General features: G+C 43.8%; 2 protein-coding genes across 7 annotated transcripts in view; both read right to left on the bottom strand.

Annotated features, from left to right (window-relative positions):
• LOC147102876 (dynein axonemal heavy chain 17-like) overlaps positions 1-16,698 on the bottom strand; it is a 908,504-nt gene extending 891,806 nt beyond the window's left edge. Inside the window, exons 1-4 of the mRNA XM_085963770.1 lie at positions 15,092-16,698; positions 3,601-3,942; positions 2,090-3,287; positions 1,694-1,909 (exon numbers count right to left, since the gene is read on the bottom strand). The gene's annotated coding sequence lies outside the window, so the exon portion shown is untranslated. The remainder of the gene's footprint in view (positions 1-1,693; positions 1,910-2,089; positions 3,288-3,600; positions 3,943-15,091) is intronic.
• Positions 16,699-16,866: 168 nt separating this feature from the next.
• Positions 16,867-22,186, bottom strand: part of cyth1b (cytohesin 1b) — a 260,252-nt gene continuing 254,932 nt past the window's right edge. For all 6 annotated transcript variants that reach the window (XM_085963766.1, XM_085963764.1, XM_085963765.1 and 3 more), the window contains one exon: positions 16,867-18,118. In XM_085963766.1, coding sequence (XP_085819892.1) covers positions 18,040-18,118 — 79 coding nt within the window. In that variant the 3' untranslated portion in view covers positions 16,867-18,039. The remainder of the gene's footprint in view (positions 18,119-22,186) is intronic.

The following is a 22,186-nucleotide window of genomic DNA, read 5'->3' as shown; positions in this document are numbered from 1 at the left end:
TTCTTTCTCCTCCTCCTGCGGGAGCTATTGCATTCCCTTATACAACAGCATGCCCACTCCTTAGATTGGGTGCAGCTATTTAAATTATACATTGCGTCCATTTTATGAATTTTATGCACTTTCCCTGGGGTACCTGACCTGCTGCTAATGGGACTCCTGCCCTTTATGTAAAGTAGCTGGCCCCATCATTTCTGACAGGGTCAGCACACCTTGGATTTTGCTGGGCGGAAAACTCAGCCAACCACGATTCAACCAGCGCAATGGGGACCCGGAAATTTAGGGGCCCAAAAGTCTATCTTGAATTGGCACCAATGGCAGAGACCATCTTGCTGTGCATTCATAGCTTTAAAAATGGTAAGGGATAAAAAAATAAATACATAGATAAATGAAAACAAATAGAGACGACTGACAATGAAGCTGGCCTGCATCATAAGAACATAAGAATTAGGAGCAAGAGTAGGCCATATGGCCCCTCGAGCCTGCTCCACCATTCAGTAAGATCATGACTAATCGTCGACCTAAACTCCACTTTCCTGGCCGATCTCCATATCCCTTGATTCCCCTAAAGTCCAAAAATCTATCTAACTCAGCCTTGAATATACTCAATGACTCAGCATCCACAGCCCTTTGGGGTAGAGAATTCCAAGGATTCACATACCTCCGAGTGAAGAAATTCCTCCTCTTCTCAGTCCTAAATGGTCAACCCCCCATATACTGAGACTATGCCCCCTAGTTCTAGACTCTCCAGCCAGGGGAAACAGCCTCTCAGCATCTACCCTGTCAACCCCCCTCAGAATCTTATATATTTCAATGAGATCACGTCTCATGCTTCTAAACTTCAGAGAGTATAGACCCAATCTACTCAATCAACAAGGATATTACTGTTGACACCGCAGGCGGTTCCGCATTGTGCCATTGGCACCGCATGGTTTAGCTTTAGGGGTTGGAGTTAAGGTTCGGGTGTTGGGGATAGAAACGCTATTGGCAGCACCGTTGTCCCTAGGGGCATTCAAAAAGAAAATATTACATATGATATACAGCACAAAAACAGGCCATTCGAACCTCCTCCCTTCTTTCCTCATCTAACTCCATCAGAATAACCTTCTGTTCCCTTCTCCCTCATCTGCTTATCCAGCCTCCCCTTAAACGCATCTATACTAGTTGAAGCGAATAGTATAGATGTGTTGAAAAAAAGCAATCCTTCACCGGATACTGGGCAGAGTTGTGGATTTCAGACCCGAACCCATCAGTATAAGGCCCATTTAATGAAAATTAATTTCGATTTATTCAGTCACTGTAACTCGGTGGCCCCCGATGAGATTCCCTCGCACGGCACAATCTCTTCACAGGGAGCAAGCAGAAGCCAAGCACAAGGAGCGCACGACAACCCAAGCACCCCACCCACCCGCCCCTTCAACCACCGTCTGCCCCACCTGTGATAGAGACTGTAGGTCCCGCATTGGACTCATCAGTCACCTGAGAATTCATTTTTAGTGTGGAAGCAAGTCAACCTCGGTTCCGAGGGACTGCCTAAGAGAAGAGACAAACAATTCCCCTGATGACAGAAAACAAGGCGGTTCCACATAATTGCTTTTAATACAAACCTTCAAATCACTTTCAAACTTTTCCCCCCAACAAAATAAACCTATTCTACGATTATATAAAGACGATTACACGGGGAAGACAAACCTACCTCCCGGTATTTTTGCTGACTCCAATTTAACGTTTATTCGCCGACGTTTTCAAAATTAACCGACTTTCCAACTGTCATTTTAGCGCAGACCATCAGCAGGGGCGGGGGGGGTGCGAATAGAATCGTCGTTCATCTCGGAGGTTTGTGACGGTAATTCAGAGCGCTCGCCAATCTAATGCTCGCTTGATTGTATTCAATTAAACATTTCTGTAAACTCTGCAAGATGAGAGTCATGATTAATGATAATAATTCTGCTTCAACTCCTGTTTCCCCCCCCCACACACGACCGCGCGGGTGAGTGGAAGATGCCGATTTACCGCGTGTGGAAGTCGAGAAAGCGCGTGCCTGTGAGCAAAAGGTCATAAACAAAGTTAAACACCCAAAATAGCATCTTACCTCTTTTTTAACATTTTAAATCGCTTGTTTGGTTTTTTTGGCGGGCGGGGGGAGGGGAGGAAATTGGGTAAGAAAATAATGCCCAGGCAAGATTTTTTTTTTTGTCCGTCGCGTGCCTCCCGAGCAGCCCGTACTGGAATTTTTTAAGCACCCGGAAATGATGTTGGAAATCTAAAGCAGAAAGTGCTGGAAAAACATTCAGCGGGTCAGGCAATCTCTGTGGAGAAACAGGGGAGTTAACCTCTCAGGTCGATGGTATTCCTTGCCCTCCATGTGGGATATGCCAACCTTCTCTTTCACCTTCGGAATGGAGGATGACTTGCTTCCACATCAAAAATGAGTTCTCAGGTGACTGATGAGTCCAATGCGGGACCGACAGTCTCTGTCACAGGTGGGGCAGACGGTGGTTGAAGGCGGGTGGGTGGAGTGCTTGGGTTGACCTGCACTCCTTGCACTTGGCTTCCGCTTGCTCCCAGTGAAGAGACTCGGTGTTCAGCGCCTTCCCGGATGCTTCTCCTCCACTTTGTGCGGTCTTGGGCCAGGGATTCCCAGGTGTCGGTGGGGATGTTACACTTTTTCAAAGGCAAAGGCATATGCCAACCAGGCTGAGACTTGCTGGGATTTGTTTCCTCCAGTACAATGTGGAGTTTTTGTTTTACTTGGAGCTGATGTGCTTGGTCACACACAGCCTTTGTTCCATCCGACACGGCGTGCTTGGCCAGCTTTCCACCCCCCCGGGCAGCAACAGCAGGCGCACGGCGGCCTGGGTCATCCAGGGGTTGATGGTGTGTGCGTTTGTTGTAATGGGGGCCAGGCGGGAATCCTCGCCCGCCACGATCTCGTAAAATATCGTTCGCCAAGGAGTTCCTGATGCTCATGGCCTTGGAGGGGATGCCGGTGTCAGGGTGAACCTGCTACATCAGTTCTCCTTCCTCGACTTTCTCCACTTCTTGCCGCCCTTTATTTGTGGTTTTCTTGGCGCTCTTCTTGGGAGCTGCTGCTTTCTTCTCAGTCATTTTGCTTGCATTGCCTGTTGCGTAGTTATATTATAAACTTCTGCATAGCCTTGTTAGTGCAAAAGCCAGAGTCCTTGTTCTCCAGCTCTTCCAAAGGCTGCTTTCCCTCCCTCGCATCTCTGCCAACTCCATCTTGTTCCCTTCTTCCTCCTCAGTGACCGTCTTCCAGCACCTTGAATGACCTGTGGGAAGAAAAAAACGGAGTTGTGGAATGGTTGCCTTTGCCAGTGTTGAGATGCTCCATGGGCTGAAGTGTACAGGAAGGCTGGACCCTGTAGCCCCTTCCTCACTACCAGCCTGCACTGTGGCCATGGTGGTGCAGTAGCCCAGGAGCTGCCTTCTCCTTATGGAGGATCAGACTGTGAAGGTTTACCACCCTCATGCTCTTTGCTCTCTTCTGGACATTGTTTGCCATCTTGCCCTGAAAATAAAATAAAAATTTGGCTTCCAGTCATTTGAATGTGTGCAACAATTGAACGTGCTACTGGTCTGTACCTTTCCGGGGCTTTTCGCTGTAAGGTCACTGATCAACTTGTTCTGTCTTGGGTATGGTGCCTTCGGTAGGCAAGGAAGAAAGGGAGAGTGTCTCCTGCGCTCTGGTCAGGTCATTGGTTTTCTAACAGTACCGCTCTGCTGTCCTGGGGACGATAAATGTGGTACTCAATGTCCCTGCCAGCTCTGTCCATGCCCGCCTCCAGACTGCGTGAGGGGGCTGGAATGGGGAACAACTGAGCAGCTGATCCCACCTTCCCTCTATCTTGTCCAGGAAAGACTGCAGTTACCCTCCATGAAGTTGAAGGCCCTCTTCCTAGCAATCGTTTCCTGTGAATAAGTCATCTGTGAAAAGGGAACAATTTGAGATAATGGAGACTCTGCAGAGCAATTTAAATGAATTGATTAAAAAATCTTTATGGCAGAGCTGTCTGTCACTTAGCTTGCACCCCCCAGCCATCCTCTGAAAAAATATTTTTTTATCCTCCACCTAAACATCTTGTGACCCCATTGGTTATGTTCCAATTATGTTCAAATCACGCTGGCCATTTTTGCTGATCTATGACAATTTTACATTCAGGTATACACTGATGAGATTTTCAGGAAATTTAAGCATCAACTTGACATCAGCAGAATGGTCGCAGAAATTTTCAGGCCCATATCCACATTCTAAGCAATAGTAATGTAGTGTAACTAATTCATCTCATTTTCTGCCATCAATCTCTAAGCATTCTTTCTCAGTCCCCTGATCACCTGGAACACAGAAGTCTTGCTGCATTATCATATAGCAGTCTCTCTGGATTATGGGTATCTGAGCGTGTATTCTTCCATTAGATTCTTGGCAGTGGAATACCTGTTTTGCATCCCGAAGAATTGGTCTTTCAGCCTCCAGTAACGTTGAGAATATTTTTTCACTGTTTTTGAGAGTACCAAATGATCCAGGAATTATAAGAATACAGCACTCAGGCTGGGTACAGATTTGGGAGGTGACAACACATTCAAAGACTTGAGAAGAAATGGAGGTTTGAGGTGGGGCGATAGTTTACAAATGGGTCAAGGGTGGGCTTTTTGAGGAGGGGGGATAATGACAGCAAATTTGAAAGGGAGGGGGACAGTACCTGAGGAGAGGGAACTGTTTACAATATCAGCTAGCATGGGGGTCAGGAAGTGAAGTTGGGTGATCAACAGTTTAGTGGGAATAGTGTCAAAAGAGCAGGAGATGGGTCTTGTGTATTTAGCATAACAAAGATGGCTGCAGCCATTAGATTGGGAATATAAAGGTATTGTTCTACTGTTAGCTTGAGTCCCTCTTGAAGAGGAGACACCATCACTTGAATAGCGAGGACTGATCCATTGGAAAAGGGCAAACCCCAGAATTTTTAAAAGAAGAGCCCCAACAAATCTTATCTTCTGTGCTAGCTCAAAGTGAGAATTCTGTTTGGAATGATGCCTACTGAATTGAAAATCTGCTGGGCAGTGGTCGAAAAGGAACACTTTGTATTGTAAACAGCATAACTTTTTTTTTATTCATTCATGAGATGTGGACGTCGCTGGCAAGGCCAGCATTCATTCCCATTCCTAGTTGCCCTTGAGAAGGTGATGGTGAGCCACCTTCTTGAACCGCTGCAGTCTGTGTGGTGAAGGTACTCCCACAGTGCTGTTAGGGAGGGAGTTCCAGGATTTTGGCCCAGCCAACGATGAAGGAACGGCGATATACTTCCAAGTCAGGATGGTGTGTGACTTAGATGGTAACTTGGAGGTGGTGGTGTTCCCATGCGCCTGCTGCCCTTGTCCTTCAAGGTGGTAGAGGTTGCGGGTTTGGGAGGTGCTGCCATAAGAACATAAGAAATAGGAGCAGGAGTAGGCCATTCAGCCCTTCGAGCCTGCTCTGCCATTCAATGAGATCATGGCTGATCTTCTGCCTCAACTCCATTCACCGGCCCTATCGCCATATCCCTTGATGCCCTTACTAGTCAGAAATCTATCGACTTCTGCTTTGAATATACCCAATGACTGAGCCTCCACAGCCCTCTGGGGTAGAGAATTCCAAAGATTTGCCACCCTCTGTGTGAAGAAATGTCTTCTCATCTCAGTCCTGAATGGCCTATCCTTTATCTTGACGCTGTGGCCCCTGGTTCTAGACTCCCCAGCCAAGGGAAACATTCTCCCAGTATCCATCCTATCAAGCCCTGTAATAATTTTGTATGCTTCAATGAGATCCCCTCTCATTCTTCTGAATTCAAGAGAATACAGACCTAGTTTACTCAATCTCTTCTCATACGACAGTCCCGCCATCCCAGGAATCAATCGTGAACCTTCGTTGCACTCCCTCTATGGCAAGTATATCCTTCCTTAGGTAAGGAGACCAAAATTGTACACAGTACTCCAGGTGTGGTCTCACCAAGGCCCTATATAATTGGAGTAAGACTTCTTTACTCCTGTACTCAAATCCTCTTGTAATGAAGGCCAGCGTACCATTTGCCTTTCTAATGGCTTGCTGCACATTCACTTCAAGTGACTCATGTACAAGGACACCCAGATCCCTTTGAGCATCTGCATTCCCTAATCTTTCAACATTCAGGAAATACTCTGCCTTTCTGTTTTTTCTACCAAAGTGGATAACTTCACATTTATCCACATTATATTCCATCTGCCATGTTCTCGCCCACTCACTGAGCCTGTCGAGATCCCCTTGAAGCCTCTTCACATCCTCTTCGCAACTGACACTACCACCTAGCTTTGTATCATCAGCAAATTTGGAAATGTTACATCTAGTCTCCTCATCCAAATCATTGATATACAGGAAACTCTTTTTTATCCGGCACCGACGGGACCGGCGTGGTGCCGGTTTATCAAAAAGTCCGGATTACAGAGAGTTATAGTTAAAAGGTATGAGAGCTCCGTACACAGCAACAAATCCAAGCGTCTCTGTTGCTTAGCAACAAGTGCAGAAACACCCGATTACACAGCCAAAAATCAAGAAACGGCCACTAATATGAAGAAAAACTTAACTGAACCTACTCCTGAATTCTGCCGGTTAACGGAGATTTACGGTTGTTTGGGTGCCAGTAAATCGAGAGTTTCCTGTAGATTGTGAATAGCTGGGGCCCAAGCACCGATCCTTGCGGTACCCCACTAGTCACAGCCTGCCATCCTGAAAAAGACCTGTTTATCCCTACTCTTTGTTTTCTGTGTTAACCAATTCTCAATCCATGCTAGTATATTACCCCCAATTCCATGTGCCCTAATTTTGTTCACTAACCTCGTGTGGGACCTTATTGAAGGCCTTCTGAAAATCCAGATACACCACATCTACCGCTTCCCCTTTGTCTACTCCACTAGTTCCATCCTCAAAGAACTCCAATAGGTTTGTCAAACAGGATTTCCCTTTAATAAATCCATGTTGACTCTGCCCAATCTTACTATTCGTTTCTAAGTGCCCAATTATTGCATCCGTTATAATAGATTCCAGCATTTTCCCAACTACTGATGTGAGGCTAACAGGTCTGCAGTTTCCCATTTTCTCTCCCTCCTTTCTTAAATAGCAGGGTTACATTTGCTATCCTCCAATCTGCAGGAACCATTCCAGAATCTATAGAATTTTGGAAGATGACAACCAATGCGTCCACTATTCCAATGGCCACCTCTTTCAAAACCCTAGGATGTAGGTCATCCGGTCCTTGGGATTTATCGACTTCTGGTCCCATTAATTTTGCTAGTACTGTTTTTTTACTAATAATAATTTCTTTAAGTTCCTCATTCTCATTATACCCTTGGGTTTTCTCGTATTTCTGGGAGGTTTTTTGTGTCTTCCTCCGTGAAGACAGAAACAAAGTATTTATTTAATTTCTCTGCCATTTCCTCATTCCCCATTATAAATTCTCCCATCTCTGACTGTGAAGGACCTACATTTAGCTTCGCCAGACTTTTCCTTTTCACATACCTATAGAAGCTTTTATAATCTGTTTTTATATTTTTTGCTAGTTTGTGCTCATATTCCATTTTCCCTTTCTTTATCAATTTCTTGGTCCCCCTTTGCTGATTTCTAAAAAGATCCCAATCCTCAGACTGACCGCTTTTTCTGGCAACTTTATAAGCTTACTCCTTTACTTAATACTTGCTTTAATTTCTTTTGTTAGCCATGTTTGGATCACTTTTCCTTTTGGGTTTTTATGCCCTAGAGGAAGATATGTTTGTTGCAAATTATGCATTATTTCCTTGAATGTTAGCCATTGTATGTCCACCTTCATACCTTTTAGTGTAGTCTACCAATCTACCATGGCCAACTTGTCCTTCATACCCTTGTAGTTTCCTCAGTTTAGATTGAAGACCTTAGTTTCAGATTGGATTACATCACTCTCAAACTTAATGTAAAATTCAATCATATTATGGTCACTTGTCCCTAAAGGCCCCTTTACCACAAAATTATTGATTAGCCCTTTCTCATTACACAGTACCAGATTCAGAATAGCCTGTTCCCTGGTTGGTTCCTCCGCATACTGATTCAGGAAACCATCTCGCATGCATTCCAAGAATTTGTCCTCCACACCATTAGTGGTAATTTGATTTGTCCAGTCAATATGTAGATTAAAGTCTCCCATGATTACCATATTGCCCTTGTTACATTCCCTTCTAATCTCTTGATTGATACTGTGCCCCACATTACCATTACTGTTTGGTGGCCTATACACAACTCCCACCAATGTTTTCTGCCCTTTGCTGTTTCTTAGTTCCACCCAAACTGATTCCAGTTCTACATCACGATCTGCCAAGCCAAGATCTTTTATCTCTGCCGTACCGATTTCATCCCTTATTAACAGCGCTACGCCACCTCCTTTTCCTTTTTGTCTGTCCTTCCTAAATGTTGAGTACCCTGGAACATTCAGTTCCCAGCTTTGGTTACCCTGCAACCATGTCTCTGTAATGGCAATTCCATCATACCCATTTACTTCTATTAGTGCCATTCATTTATCCACCTTGTTGTGAATGCTACGTGCATTTAGATAAAGTGCCTTCAACTTTGCCTGTTTAATATTTTTCTGCACTTTAACCCTCTTGACTGTTGGCCTTTGTTTCTGCTCCCTACTAGTTTTGCTGACTACAAGCCGAAGAAGCCTTGGCAAGTTGCTGCAGTGCATCTTGTAGATGGTACACTGCAGCCACGGTACGCCAGTGATGGAGGGAGTGAATGTTTAAGGTGGTGGATGGGGTGCCAATACCCAGCCTCTGACCTGCTCTTGTTGCCACAGTATTTATGTGGTTGATCCAGTTAAGTTTCTGGTCAATGGTGACCCCCGAGATATTGATAGTGGGAGATTTGGCGATGGTAATGCCGTTGAATGTCCAGGGGCATTTGTTAGATGCTCGCTTGTTGGAGATAGTCATTGCCTGGCACTTGTGTGGTGCGAATGTTACCTGCCACTTATCAGCCCAAGCCTGAATGTCGTCCAGGTCTTGCTGCATGCGGGCATGGACTACTTCATTATCTGAGGAGTTGCGAATGGCACTGAACACTGTGCAGTCATCAGCGAACATCCCCACTTCTGACCTTATGATGGAGGGAAGCTCATTGATGAAGCCGCTGAAGCTGCAGCAATGTCCTGGGGCTGTGATGATTTACCTCCAGCAACCATAACCATCTTCCTTTGTGCTAGGTATGACTCCAGCCAGAGTTTTCCCCCCTGATTCCCATTGACTTCGGTTTTACTAGGGCTCCTTGATGCCACACTCGGTCAAATGCTGCCTTGATGTCAAGGCCAGTCATTTTCACCTCACCTCTGGAATTTAGCTCTTTTGTCCATGTTTGGACCAAGGCTGCAATGAGGTCTGGAGCTGAGTGGTCCCGATGGAACCCAAACTGATCATCAGTGAGCAGGTTATTGGTGAGTAAGTGCTGCTTGATAGCACTGTCAACAACACCTTCCATCACTTTGCTGATGATTGAGAGTAGACTGATGGGGCGGTAATTGGCCGGATTGGATTTGTCCTGCTTTCTGCTGACAGGACATACCTGGGCAGTTTTCCACATTGTCGGATAGATGCCAGTGTTATAGCTGTATTGGAACAGCTTGGCTAGAGGCATGGCTAGTTCTGGAGCACAAGTCTTCAGCATGACAGCCAGGATGTTGTTGGGGCCCACAACCTTTGCTGTATCCAGTGCACACAGCCATTTCTTGATATCACGTGGAGTGAATCGAATTGGCTGAAGATTGGCTTCTGTGGTGGTGGGACCTCAGGAGGAGGCCGATATGGATTATCCACACGGTGCTTCTGGCTGAAGATGGTTGCAAACGCTTCAGCTTTGTCTTTTACACTCACTTGCTGGGCTCCACCATCATGGAGGATGGGGACATTCTGCACCTCCCGTTAGTTGTTTAATGGTCCACCACCATTCACAACTGGATGTGGCAGGACTGCAAAGCTTTGATCTGATCTGTTGATTGTGGAATCACTTAGCTCTGTCTATAGCATGCTGCTTCTGCTTTTTAGCATGCATGTAGTCCTGTGCTGCAGCTTCCCCAGGTTAGCACTGCATTTTTAGGTATGCCTGATGCTGCTCGTGGCATGCTCATCTACACTCCTTATTGAACCAGGGTTGGTCCCCTGGCTTGATGGTAATGGTAGAGTGAGGGATATGCCAAGCCATGAGGTTACAGATTGTGGTGGAATACAATTCTGCTGCTGCTGATCGCCCACAGCGCCTCATGGATGCCCAGTTTTGAGCTACTAGATCTGTTCTGAATCTATCCCATTTAGCACAGTGGTAGGGTCCCACAACACAATGGAGGGTGTCCTCAGTGTGAAGACGGGATGTTGTCTCCACAATGACTGTGCAGTGGTCACTGCTACCAATGCTGTCATGGGCAGATGCATGTGCGACAGGTAGATTGGTGAGGACGAGGTCAAGTAGGTTTTTCCCTCATGTTGGTTCTCTCACCACCTGTCACAGGCTCAGACTGGCAGCTATATCCTTCAGGACTCGGCCAGCTTGGTCAGTAGTGGCACTACCGAGCCACTCTTGGTGATGGACATTGAAGTCCCCCACCCAGAGTACATTCTGGGCCCTTGCTACTCTCAGTGCACAGTGATGTTCAACATGGAGGAGTACTGATTCATCAGCTGAGGGAGGGCAGTAGGTGGTAATCAGCAGGAGGTTTCTTTGCCTATGCTTGACCTGAAGCCATGAGACTTCATGGGGTCCGGAGTCAATGTTGAGGACTCCCTGGGCCACCCCTTCACTGTATACTACTGTGCCGCTGCCCTGGACATACCCAGGGATGGTGATGGAGGAGTTTGGCTGAAAGGTATGATTCTGTGAGTATGACTGTGTCAGGCTGTTGCTTGACTAGTCTGTGGGACAGCTCTCCCCAGATGTTGGTGAGGAGGACTTTGCAGGATCGACTGGGCTAGGTGTGCCATTGTTGTGTCCATAGCCGTGATATCAATGCCGGGTGGTCCATCCGGTTTTATTCTTATTGCTTTTTGTAGCGGTTTTTTACAACTAAGTACAGTAAACTCTTGTTTAAACGGCACTTTATCATCCGGAATACTTTAATAACTGGCAAAATAGATATATCTCAATACAAAACACCTCAAAAACCGGTAATCTTGACGATTCTACCATACATTTAATGGAACATTCTGTAGGTGAGTACCCAATTATACAGTACATTTCTTGATTTTTTATTTTTGTGTGTTAAAAATTGCCTTGGTAGGTATACCTCTCTGTTATCCAGAATTTTTCATCAACCGGCACCATCCTGGTCCATAGGTGTCAGATAAGAAAGAGTTTACTGTAGCTTGCTAGGCCATTTCAGAGGGCAGTTAAGTCAACCACATTGCTGTGGGTCTGGAGTCACATATAGGCCAGACCAGGTAAGGATGGCTGATTTCCTTCCCTAAAAGGAGATTAGTGAACCAGATGGGTTTTTACAACAATCCAATAGTTTCATGGTCATCATTACTGATACAGTACTAGCTTTTTAATTCAAGATTCATTGAATTAACTGAATTTAAATTCCCCAGCTGCCATGGTGGGGTTTGCACTAAACTTCACCTTTGACTACTCACTACCTCCAAATAAAAGGGTGTTGCTATGGGAACCCGTGTGGGAGCCATGGAACAGTCTTTGTTCCAGTCCTACTGCGGTCTCCTCCCTCACTTTTTCTGGTACACTGATGACTGTATCGGTGGCGTTTCCTGCTCTCACCTCGAATTGGAAAATTTAATCAACTTTGCTTCCAATTCTATCCCTACCTCGCCTTCACATGGTCCACCTCCGACTCTTCCCTTCCCGATCTCCATTTCTGGGGATAGGCTGTCGATCAATATCTACTATAAGCCCACTGATTCCCACTGCTACCTTGATTAAACGTTCTCTCTCATCCCGCTTCCTGTAAGGACTCTGTTCCATTCTCTCAGTTTCTCAGTCTCCGCCACATCTGTTCTGATGATGCCACTTTCCATACCAGTGCTTCCAATATGTCTTCCTTTTCCTTCAACCAAGGATTCCCCTCCATGTGGTTGACAGGACCCTCGATCATGTCCATCCCATTTCCCGCACTCCTGCTCTCATCCCTATCCCTTCCCCTCCCTCCCTCTCAGACCATGATAGGGGTCCCCTTGTCCTCACGTTCCACCTCACTAGCCTCCACATTCAATGCCATTTCCGCCACCTCCAGTGTGAAGCCATCAACAAACACATCTTCCACTCCCCTCCTCTCCCATTTTAGCATTCTGAAGGGACCATTCCTTCCCTGACACCCTGGCCCACTCTTCAATTGCCCCCAACACCCCCTCCCCATCCCACGGCACCTTCCCGTGCAAGCGCAGGAGATGCAACACCTGCCCTTTTACATCCTCCCTTCCCACCATCCAGGACTCCAAACCACTCCTTCCAGGTGAAACAATGATTTACTTATATTTCTTTCAATTTAGTATACCGTATTCACTGCTCACGATGCAGTCTCCTCTACTTTGGGGACACCAACTGGAGATTGATTGGGCGATCACTTTGCGGAACATCTCCTTTCAGTCTGCAAGCGTGACCCTAAGCTTCGGGTCGCTTGTCATTTTCATTCTCCGCCCCACTCCCACTCTGAACTCAGCTTCCTACACTGTTCTAATGAAGCTCAAGGAACAGCACCTCATCTTTCAATTAGACACTTTACAGCCTTCCAGACTCCACATTGAGTTCAACAATTTCAGATCATGACCACTGCTCCCATTTTTTTGGACAGCAGTTGCTGGTAATGATTCTGCTTTTGTCATTTTCAGTTCCTCTAGACCTATCTTTGTTTCTTTTATTGTCTCATTACCATTCCCTTTTGCCTTGCATCATCATCCCTTTTGTCATTTAATCATTTCTGCCTTCCATCCTATCATAGACCTTCCATTTTGTTCTTTTGCTCCTCTCCTCCCCCTCCTTTGTCTGCCCCTACACTTGCTTAAAACCTGTTACATCTCTAACTTTTTCCAGTTCTGATGAAAGATCATCGACCTGAAGCGTTAATTCTGTTTCTCTCTCCACAGATGCTGCCTGACTTGCTGAGTATTTCCAACATTTTCTGTTTTTATTATAGAAAAAAACAAACTCTCAATATTTTAATAAAGGGCTAATTCCATGCTCCTATCAGTGAGCTGCACTCACACAGAGCCTTATGTTGTAGCCCTATCCCTGACCCATGCTCACTGAAAATTTACCTCTAAAGTCAAATAAAGATATTGATCAGCAGGAATAAATTGAGCAATGACTGGAAAATTACAAAATAACTGCACATAAGTAAAGCTCATAAATACAACTCAAACTCCTTTTGTTCAGCTTTGAATAGCGCAAGCAACTCCAAAGATAAGTCTTCTGTCTCTTTCATCAAGCCAACCTACACAGCCACCAAAAACCTCACCAGGCATAAAATGCCATATCAGATTCCTTTATTGAATAGAATTTCCTTCACAGAAGCAAACTAATTTCTGGCCCCAGATTTTGGTTTTGGCATACATAGGGTGGGTAGTGGGCAACAACTGCCCGATGTCTGTGAAAGGCCTGAACTATTTTGTTGGTGAGGCCTCATTTAATTATAATTGGCAAGCTGCCCATGTGATTTGAGCACTGATGGGCAGCTTGCCGTTTAGGGAGGGTGAAATATCCGGTGGAGCAAATGTTTAAAGGGGATGGCTTGACAATTTGATGAGGGGGTGATGGGAGGGCAGAAGGGGCTGAGGACTTTGCAGAAGGAGCATGGAAGGCAACTCCAATAATCCTGCAGGCTCAGAACTGCCAAATAAATTAATTAATATTCCCAGACCTGCTTCCAGTAATCCCTTTAACCTACTCTGGGCTTGGCCATTTCCCAGCCTGTACTGCCCATGAATAGTGGCGGGGTTTACCACTGGATGCTTCACTGGTGGCAATGAAAATGGCATTGAGGTTCTAAAGACATCATAGGTTCCCAATTTGCAAAAAAAATGAGGCTACTGCCCGTTTCTGCCAGGAGCGCTGGCCACCTAAATCAAGACATGCTCGTAAAATCAAATCTTGTGGGTCTTGGGCGGAAAATCAGAGGTAAGTTTATTTTTTACTATTTTTGTCTCACTACTGCCTATTTCATGCTGAAAACTGGGGTGGTAGAGAGATGAAAATCACCTGAGAGCCAGAAAAAGTATTAACTTGTTATGCTCAAAGCACAATTCCCCATTTTTCCTAACATTTTCAGAAGCTTAACTTTGGAAACCTCCATGTTTTCAGGATAATTCCTCTGGGCCTCTTATCCAGCCTGAGTTTAAGCTGCAGTGTTTAGGGTACCCACGCAAGTTCTGGAGAACATTGTTTCAGGTAAGTTTAAAATTTTCAGCAGTGACACTGCAGCTATTCTCTCATCTTAGCACCCTCAAGAATGACCAACAAGATTCTCCAACTTATTCAGTTTCTTCATTTGTTCATTCACTTTCGAATCCTTAACTACAGTATTGAAATTATCTTGTGCCTCCAAGTGCAGTTCTTCAACTTTATCAAACTGAAACGTTAACTCTGTTTCTCTCTCTACAGATGCTACCTAACCTGAGTATTTCCAGCATTTTCTGTTTTTATTTCAGATTTCCAGCATCCACAGTCTTTTGCTTTCATCTCATTAGGCTAGCCTAGTCAAACCCATCTCAGAAGTGAAAGAAAAATGTGCTAACTTACAGCATCCCCCATTCTACAACAGGTTTAATTTTATTTTTAGAATGGGCATTATACAAACATATAAACATACACAAATGACAGGCAGGAAAAGACCATCTGGTCCATCAAGCCTGCCCCACAGTCATGATGCCTGAATCATTATGTTTAGACACTCCTGCTCACCAACAGCCATTTAATCTCTTAAGAAAGGCAAAAAATAACAGATAAAAACTAAAGCCAAAAAGGGAAAATTCCTCTCAACCCCTTTAGACAATCAAAACTAGTCTAGGAGACCACATTGACCATGCTTACATTACCTGATATTTCACCTACCTTTTGCAGGAATTGGTCCAGCTCTCTTTTGAAGGTATGCAGAGTCAGCACTCGTCCTACAAGCCAGCAACTTGTTCCATAGTTCTACTATCCTCTGGGAAAAGAAGAACATCTAACCTAGCCCTACTCATACATAACTTATACAACATGACCCCTGGTCTGCTCCAATCTATCATATTTAAAATAGTTACCAATAGGAACACAATCTAGTCCTTTAACTAATTTATATATCTTTATCAATTCACCCCAAAATCTACACATCTCTAAAATGAATAGACCAAGCTTTTTAAGCCTATCTGAGTAACTAAGATTGTTTAAGCTGGAATCATTCTTGTAGTTCACCTCTGAAACTTTTCCAAAGCCTTTTATAGCACCCACCATATGAGGGAATCAAAACTAGATCATAAAATCATAGAAATTTACGGCACAGAAGGCCATTCGACCAATCGTGTCTGTGCCTGCCGAGAAAGAGCTATCCAGCCTAATCCCACTTTCCAGCTCTTGGTCTGTAGTCTTGTAGGTTACGGCACTTCAAGTGCATATCCAAGTACTTTTTAAATGTGATGAGGGTTTCTGCCTCTCCCACCCTTTCAGGCAGTGAGTTCCAGACCCCCACCACCCTCTGGGTGGAAAAAGTTTTCCTCAACTCCCCTCTAATCCTTCGACCAATTACTTTAAATCTATGCCCCCTGGTTATTGACCTCTCTGCTAGGGGAAATAGGTCCTTCCTATCCACTCTATATAGGCCCCTCATAATTTTATACACCTCAATCAAGTCTCCCCTCAGCCTCCTCTGTTTCAAAGAAAACAACCCCAGCCTATCCAATCTCTCCTCATAGCTAAAATTCTCCTGCCCTGGCAACAGTATTCTAAATGTGGTCTAACTAAGGTCTTATACAAGGACAAATGGTGTGCTATATTTTGTATTGAATAGTCTTTATAATACAATTTAATACCCTATTTGCTTGGTTATGGCTTCTCATGAACTTTTAGAGAATTATGAACTATCATGCCAAGACCCTTTTTTCTCAACCGTTCTGTTCTACATAAAGTGTAAGTATACTTGGTGCTGGTTCTACCCAAATGCTATCTAGGTTAACTACCATTTGTCAGAATTTGGCCCATTCCCCCAGTGCATCTAAATCTGCTTCCAGAAATTTGTTCTCCTTCACAGTCCTAATACTTGCAAGTATTTTTGTACCATCTTGGAACTTGTGGGCCACAACATTTATATCTGGGTCATTTGTGAAGATAGTAAAAATCAATGGCCCTAACGCTGTGCAAAATGTCAAGCCAGGTATAAAACTGAAGAGACAACACAAACTAAAACAGCCAGCCCACAAGTTCCAAAATGGTACAAAAATATTTGCAAGTATTAGGACTGTGAAGGAGAACAAATTTCTGGAAGCAGATTTAGATGAAATAGCCAGATTATAGTTCAAGTCTGTGGTACTTATTTTCCCACTTAGGAATTAAACCCCGCAACTAACTCTTATTGACAAGTTTTTCTCATTATTTCTAAATCATTTTTTTTTTTAAAAAGCTGACCTGCCAATGGAATTAATAAAAATCACTCTTAGAACTGTTAAATGCCTTACTTCTACATTTTCCATTTCTGAACTGGTCGTAACAGTGTCTATTATTTTATTCTCAATGTGAGCAATAAAAATCTGCAATAAGCTTCAACAAAATCACATTTTTAGGTTTAAAAAAATATACACTGCAATTTGTTATGGGAAGCATTTGGTTCATTTTACAAATCATGTGTGAATTGGTAACACAATAATAACTTTTTAATGTTTACATATAACAGAACCAAACAAACAATTTCACATTGACAGTAATACAGAAATGTCAACCCTCTGACTCAGGAATTGGGTATTCAGCTGATGAGGATAGAGATGTTTTCTGCAGGACTCTAAGCAATGTAACAGTTAAAAGTACATTAAGTAGATCCCCATGTTGGTTACACAGAATTTGATTTATTTGATCTGGTTTGTCAGTGCTAGATTACAAGTATGAATGGCAAAGGATGAAAAATTACTGACACCAATTTATCATCACAACTTAAAACCAACTGAACAAATACAAAATAATCCAAAAGGAAATCTATACATTAAGTATATACAGCTCTGATAAATAGACTAATACTGCTTAGTCATCTCTTTTTTTCTGCAATTGTCTACCAGTGCATTGAAAAATGGGAAACAACATGAAAAAGTAAAACATCTATAAACAAAAAGCTTCAGTTAAAAATTTAAGTCAAAATGTATCATCTGATGGACAGACAATTCTTTTTGCACAATATTCTCAGTAATAATGTGGCTGGCTTCTTTCCAGGAGTGTCTTCATTTTCCAATTTCCATGTCACCACACATCATCTCTCTCCATCAAACTGGATTGATTGGACACCCCCATTTTCCCAACACATCATAAATCATAGTCACAGTACCCAACACCAATCAAGCTTTCCATTGGCACTTGAAACATTAAAACTCTGACCTCACCAACTTTCAGAGATGGCCGTTTTCCATGGCTTTCTATTTATTTCACGAGAGCTGACATGGATTTTCAGTGATGACAGTCCTTTGTATATGGCTGATAGAATCATAGGCCCCTTGCAACAAAAAATGTTAAATCAAGAGAGTCTTGATAAGAAATATAAAGCTTTGAGGAGGTAAAGTAGCGGCCCTGGACTCCACAAACAGACCAGCTGTGTAGAGGGAAATATTGAGAGATTGCTGAGTAAAAACTATTTCCTCATTAGTTGAGGAGCAGGCAACAGAAGGTCATAAGAGCCTTCTAACTTTCAGCACTTCTCTCCAGCACAAGCACATAGCCAGCCCCAGAATGCACTGTGGTTATTGACACTTGAAAACAGACCTCCTTAGGTCATATGGCCAATGTTAGAAAGATATTTGACTCAAGCTGCATGAAATGCCATCATCTTAATGCTTTTTAGTTGAGGAAACTTTCTTCTTTCTTGCTGCCAGCATTTCATAAAAAGGGTCTCTGCTGATTGCAGCCCTGTAAGTAAAACATAATGGAAGACAGAAGCGTTAAATAAAGATAATCTAAACAAGAAACCTTAAGACTTTGAATATAAATGTTAAAGCTATAACCTAAACAATTCAATCCTCTGGCTTCATTCTTCAACAATTATGGCCATCGTTGGTTTAAACAGTCAACAGCTATCACTTCATTGGTGCTGCCTGACAGGACACTGTAGCCAATGCTCCAATCAATTTGGATGAGGACACAAAAGGATAATGGGACAGCAGAGCAAGGGGCAAGATGAGGAACCACGAGGTGCAGGGCAGAGGTCGACTGTGCTAATGGACTTATTTAGGAATGCAGATCTTACATTCAATATTCAAAAGTAAAATGTTCGAATACATGGGGGTTGAATTTACGCAAGGATTTTTCCGCCCGGTTACCGTAACTTCGGCGGAAGAGCCACAGAAAGCCCACAAAAACGATGTAAAAGATGTTTACGCGGCTTTCCAACAAAGTTATAGTGGACGTAGGGGAGAACCCTCATGAAAATTTCATCCCCACAGTCTGTGTTGGGCAATCAATTGTCTCCAAATATATGTAACTGGACAATGGCATGACTAGGCTGAACAATAGTTATGTGCAGTGCAGTCTGTCACTGAACATGAAGCAGCACCAGTGAAAATTACAGTGGCAACCTCAGTAACATATAGCTGTAGGACCATTTATTATAAATATTCTCATTGCTATTAAATTCATGAAAAAATTGGAGTTGGCTTCAATTCCCTTGGAGAATGGTTACAAACAATTATGAGGAAGGGATTAGGGGAACTCCCAGATGCTTAGTATTCTGTGCATACACAGGTCAGTCAGCAACTAATCTCAGCAAAAGTTCTATGCCATCACACAGCTCTGCACAAGCAGCTGCAGGCATCATGTTCCAAAACAATGAGCCACAGTGACTCCAGCAAACGAATATGATTTGGTTGGGATTACGGAAACGTGGCTCAAGGATGGCCAAGACTGGGAACTCAACATCCAGGGGTATTCGATATTCAGGAAAGATAGGCAAAAAGGAAAGGGAGGTGGGGTAGCATTACTGGTTAAAGAAGGGATTAACACAATTGTAATGAAGGATATTAGCTCTGATGATGTGGCATCTGTATGGGTAGAATTGAGAAATACTAAGCGGAAAAAAACATTAGTGGGAGTGGTATATAGACCTCCAAACAGTAAGGCAGAGGTTGGGGATGGCATTAAAAGGGAAATTAAAGAAGCGTGCAATAAGGGCACAGCAGTCCTCATGGGTGACTTTAATCTACATATAGATTGGGCCAACCAAATTAGTAACAATACTGTGGAGGAGGAATTCCTGGAGTGTTTACGGGATGGTTTCCTGGACCAATATGTCGAGGAACCAACCAGAGATCAGGCCATCTTAGACTGGGTATTATGTAACGAGAAAGGATTAATTAGCAATCTTGTTGTACGAGGCCCCTTGGGTCGGAGCGATCATAATATGATCGAATTCTTCATTAAGATGGAGAATGAAGTAGTTGACTCAGAGACAAGGGTCCTCAATTTAAATAAAGGAAACTACGATGGTCTGAAGAGCGAGTTGGGTAGGATTGATTGGGGAATGGCACTCAAAGGGTTGACGGTGGATAGGCAATGGCAAACATTCAAAGACCGAATGGATGAGCTACAGAATTTGTTCATCCCAGTTTGGCATAAAAATAAAACAAAAAAGGTGACTCAACCGTGGCTAACAAGGGAAATTAGGGATAGCATAAGATCCAAGGAGAGGACATATAAATTGGCTAGAAAAAGCAATAATCCTGAGGATTGGGAGCAGTTTAGGAGTGAACAAAGGAGGACAAAGGGATTAATTAAGAAAGGGAAAATAGAATATGAGAGTAAGCTAGCTGGGAACATAAAAACTGACTGTAAAAGCTTTTATAGATATGTGAAGAGAAAAAGATTGGTGAAGTCAAGCGTAGGTCCCTTGCAGTCAGAATCAGGGGAATTTATAATGGGAAACAAGGAAATGGCAGGCCAACTAAATACATCCTTTGGTTCTGTCTTCACAAAGGAGGACACAAATAACCTCCCAGAGATGCCAGGGAACATAGGGTCTGATGAAAGGGAGGAACTGAAAGAAATCAGTATTTGTAGGGAGATGGTGTTAGGAAAATTGATGGGACTGAAGGCCGATAAATCCCCAGGGCCGGATGGTCTACATCCCAGGGTACTTAAGGAAATGGCCCTAGAGATAGTAGATGCATTGCTGGTCATCTTCCAGAACTCGATAGACTCTGGAACGGTACCCATGGATTGGAGGGTAGCTAATGTTACCCCACTATTCAAAAAAGGTGGTAGAGAAAAAGCGGGGAATTATAGACCGGTAAGCCTGACATCAGTAGTGGGGAAAATGCTAGAGTCTATTATAAAAGATGTAATAGCAGAGCACTTGGAAAGCAGTGACAGGATCGGACAAAGTCAACATGGATTTACAAAAGGTAAATCATGCTTGACTAATCTACTGGAATTTTTTGAGGATGTAATTGGTAAAATAGATAAGGGAGAACCAGTGGATGTGGTGTATTTGGACTTTCAGAAGGCTTTCGATAAAGTCCCACATAAGAGATTAGCGTGCAAAATTAAGGCACATGGGATTGGGGGCAAGGTATTGACTTGGATAGAGAACTGGTTGGCGGACAGAAAGCAAAGAGTTGGAATAAACGGGTCGTTTTCCGAGTGGCAGGCAGTGACTAGTGGGGTACCGCAAGGATCGGTCCTAGGACCCCAGCTGTTCACAATATATATTAATGATCTGGACGAGGGAATTGGATGTAATATCTCCAAATTTGCAGACGACACAAAGCTGGATGGGAGGGTAAGCTGCGAGGAGGATGTCGGGAAACTCCAGTATGATTTGGACAGGTTGGGTGATTGGGCAGAAACATGGCAAATGCACTATAATGTGGATAAATGTGAGGTTATCCACTTTGGTGGCAAAAACAGGAAGGCAGATTATTATTTGAATGGCAATAGATTGGGAGAAGGGGAAGTGCAAAGAGACCTGGGTGTTATTGTGCACCAGTCGCTGAAGGTAAGCATGCAGGTGCAGCAGGCGGTTAAGAAGGCAAATGGTATGTTGGCCTTCGTAGCAAGAGGGGTCCAGTACAGGAACAAGGATGTCTTGCTACAGTTGTACAGGGCCTTGGTGAGACCGCACCTTGAGTATTGTGTGCAGTTTTGGTCGCCTTACCTGAGGAAGGACGTTCTTGCCATGGAGGGAGTGCAGCGAAGATTCACCAGGCTGATACCTGGGATGGCAGGAATGATGTACGAGGAGAGATTGTGTCGATTGGGCTTATACTCACTGGAGTTTAGAAGATTGAGAGGGGATCTCATCGAAACCTATAAAATTCTGTCAGGTCTGGACAGACTAGATGCAGGAAGGATGTTTCGGATGGCCGGGGAGTCCAGAACCAGGGGTCATAGTCTAAGGATAAGGGGTAAGCCATTTAGAACTGAAATGAGGAGGAATTTCTTCACCCAGAGAGTGGTGAACCTGTGGAATTCTCTGCCACAGAGGGCGGTGGAGGCCAGTTCATTAAATATATTCAAGAAAGAGTTGGATATATTTCTTGAGGCTAAAGGGATCAAGGGATATGGGGAGAAAGCAGGGACAGGGTACTGAATTTGGATGATCAGCCATGATCTCATTGAATGGCGGAGCGGGTTCGAAGGGCCGAATGGCCTACTCCTGCTCCTATCTTCTATGTTTCTATGATCCCTGGTACTGATACAAGGCTAGTCACAGATACAAGTAACAGTCCTTCTGTATCGCATCCAACTAACTAGCTGCATGAGCAAGTCATCCAGCACCAAGATACATGAAAACCAAAATAATTTTATTCAATCTTTAAAGGCATGTGTTCAATATTTTTTACTGTTGTGATTGTCTTGTGAGTTGTGAACTGCTGCAAAAGGTTTGTGCATTTTTCCTAATCTTAAATACTCCCCTGCTCCCTCAGCCAGGAGGAGCCATGATGCTCCTAAGCTCTGTATGTTCCTTGTGGTAAGAGATATCCA

Source organism: Somniosus microcephalus, chromosome 21, assembly GCF_052327205.1.
Source record: "Somniosus microcephalus isolate GS21.2 chromosome 21, FLI_Smic_1.0, whole genome shotgun sequence".
Taxonomy (NCBI): domain Eukaryota; kingdom Metazoa; phylum Chordata; class Chondrichthyes; order Squaliformes; family Somniosidae; genus Somniosus; species Somniosus microcephalus.
This window is presented reverse-complemented; position numbering and strand designations above follow the sequence as displayed.